Genomic DNA, 782 nt, shown 5'->3' on the forward strand with positions numbered 1-782 from the left:
CACACACACACACACACACACATGCTCACCCATTTCCCAGTAGTCAGGAATCCATGAGACTGCCAGCAGGGTGTGGATTAGATGTTGACGCACTTGATGTCCATTGTGTTCATGGGTGTGATATGTAGAAAGTGGAGGTTTGACTCTGGTTCTTAGGAAGTGCACCAGAGGGAGGTTTGGTCAAGAAACAATCCCCTCTAATGTCCACAAGACCAATGTTAATGTTGACCCACTCTCTCTTTCTTGAGTTTTTTTTTAACGAATTATCATGTTTCTCTGCTTCCCTTGTTGCGTCCTGTAGTTACTTTGCTTTATTGAAAAAAACACATGAGAAATGCAAACATTCCATACATTACATCATGTGTGCAATATGTGATTTTAAGTTTTGACTTTCATTCTATAAAATACTGTATATTGTGGAAATATGTTGAATATGAATAATAGAATTGTAAAGTACAATTTTATACAGCTTTTTGATTAAGGCCGGTTTCACCTCAAACCACTTCCTACCTCTATCTGTCTTTCCCTTTTTCTTAATCCCTACATGTGCCTCATCTTCATCAGCCTTCATACTGGTGCAGCAGCCCCCGGATGGCTTTGGTGAATGAGAAAGAGGAAGAGGAGGATGCAGAAAAGGCTTTGAAGGGGGAGTTCATAGAAGAGGAGCCAGCTGGACTAGTCTCCGGAGTAAAGATTAAACACCTTGCTAAGGTGAGCAGCAAAACAGACACCCAGAGGGTCAACATTAGTCTGGCTATCACCAGACCAAGCCAAGCTCAATA

At 41.6% G+C, this 782-nt stretch overlaps 1 protein-coding gene across 1 annotated transcript in view; it reads left to right on the forward strand.

Annotated features, from left to right (window-relative positions):
* The window catches only part of abca3b (ATP-binding cassette, sub-family A (ABC1), member 3b), a 27,740-nt gene that overhangs the window by 13,841 nt on the left and 13,117 nt on the right, over window positions 1–782 (forward strand). The window contains exon 11 of the mRNA XM_032537355.1: window positions 565–711. Within this exon, the coding sequence (XP_032393246.1) occupies window positions 565–711 (147 nt within the window). The remainder of the gene's footprint in view (window positions 1–564; window positions 712–782) is intronic.

The sequence above is a fragment of the Etheostoma spectabile genome, chromosome 15 (genome assembly GCF_008692095.1).
Source record: "Etheostoma spectabile isolate EspeVRDwgs_2016 chromosome 15, UIUC_Espe_1.0, whole genome shotgun sequence".
In the NCBI taxonomy this organism is placed as follows: Eukaryota; Metazoa; Chordata; class Actinopteri; order Perciformes; family Percidae; genus Etheostoma; species Etheostoma spectabile.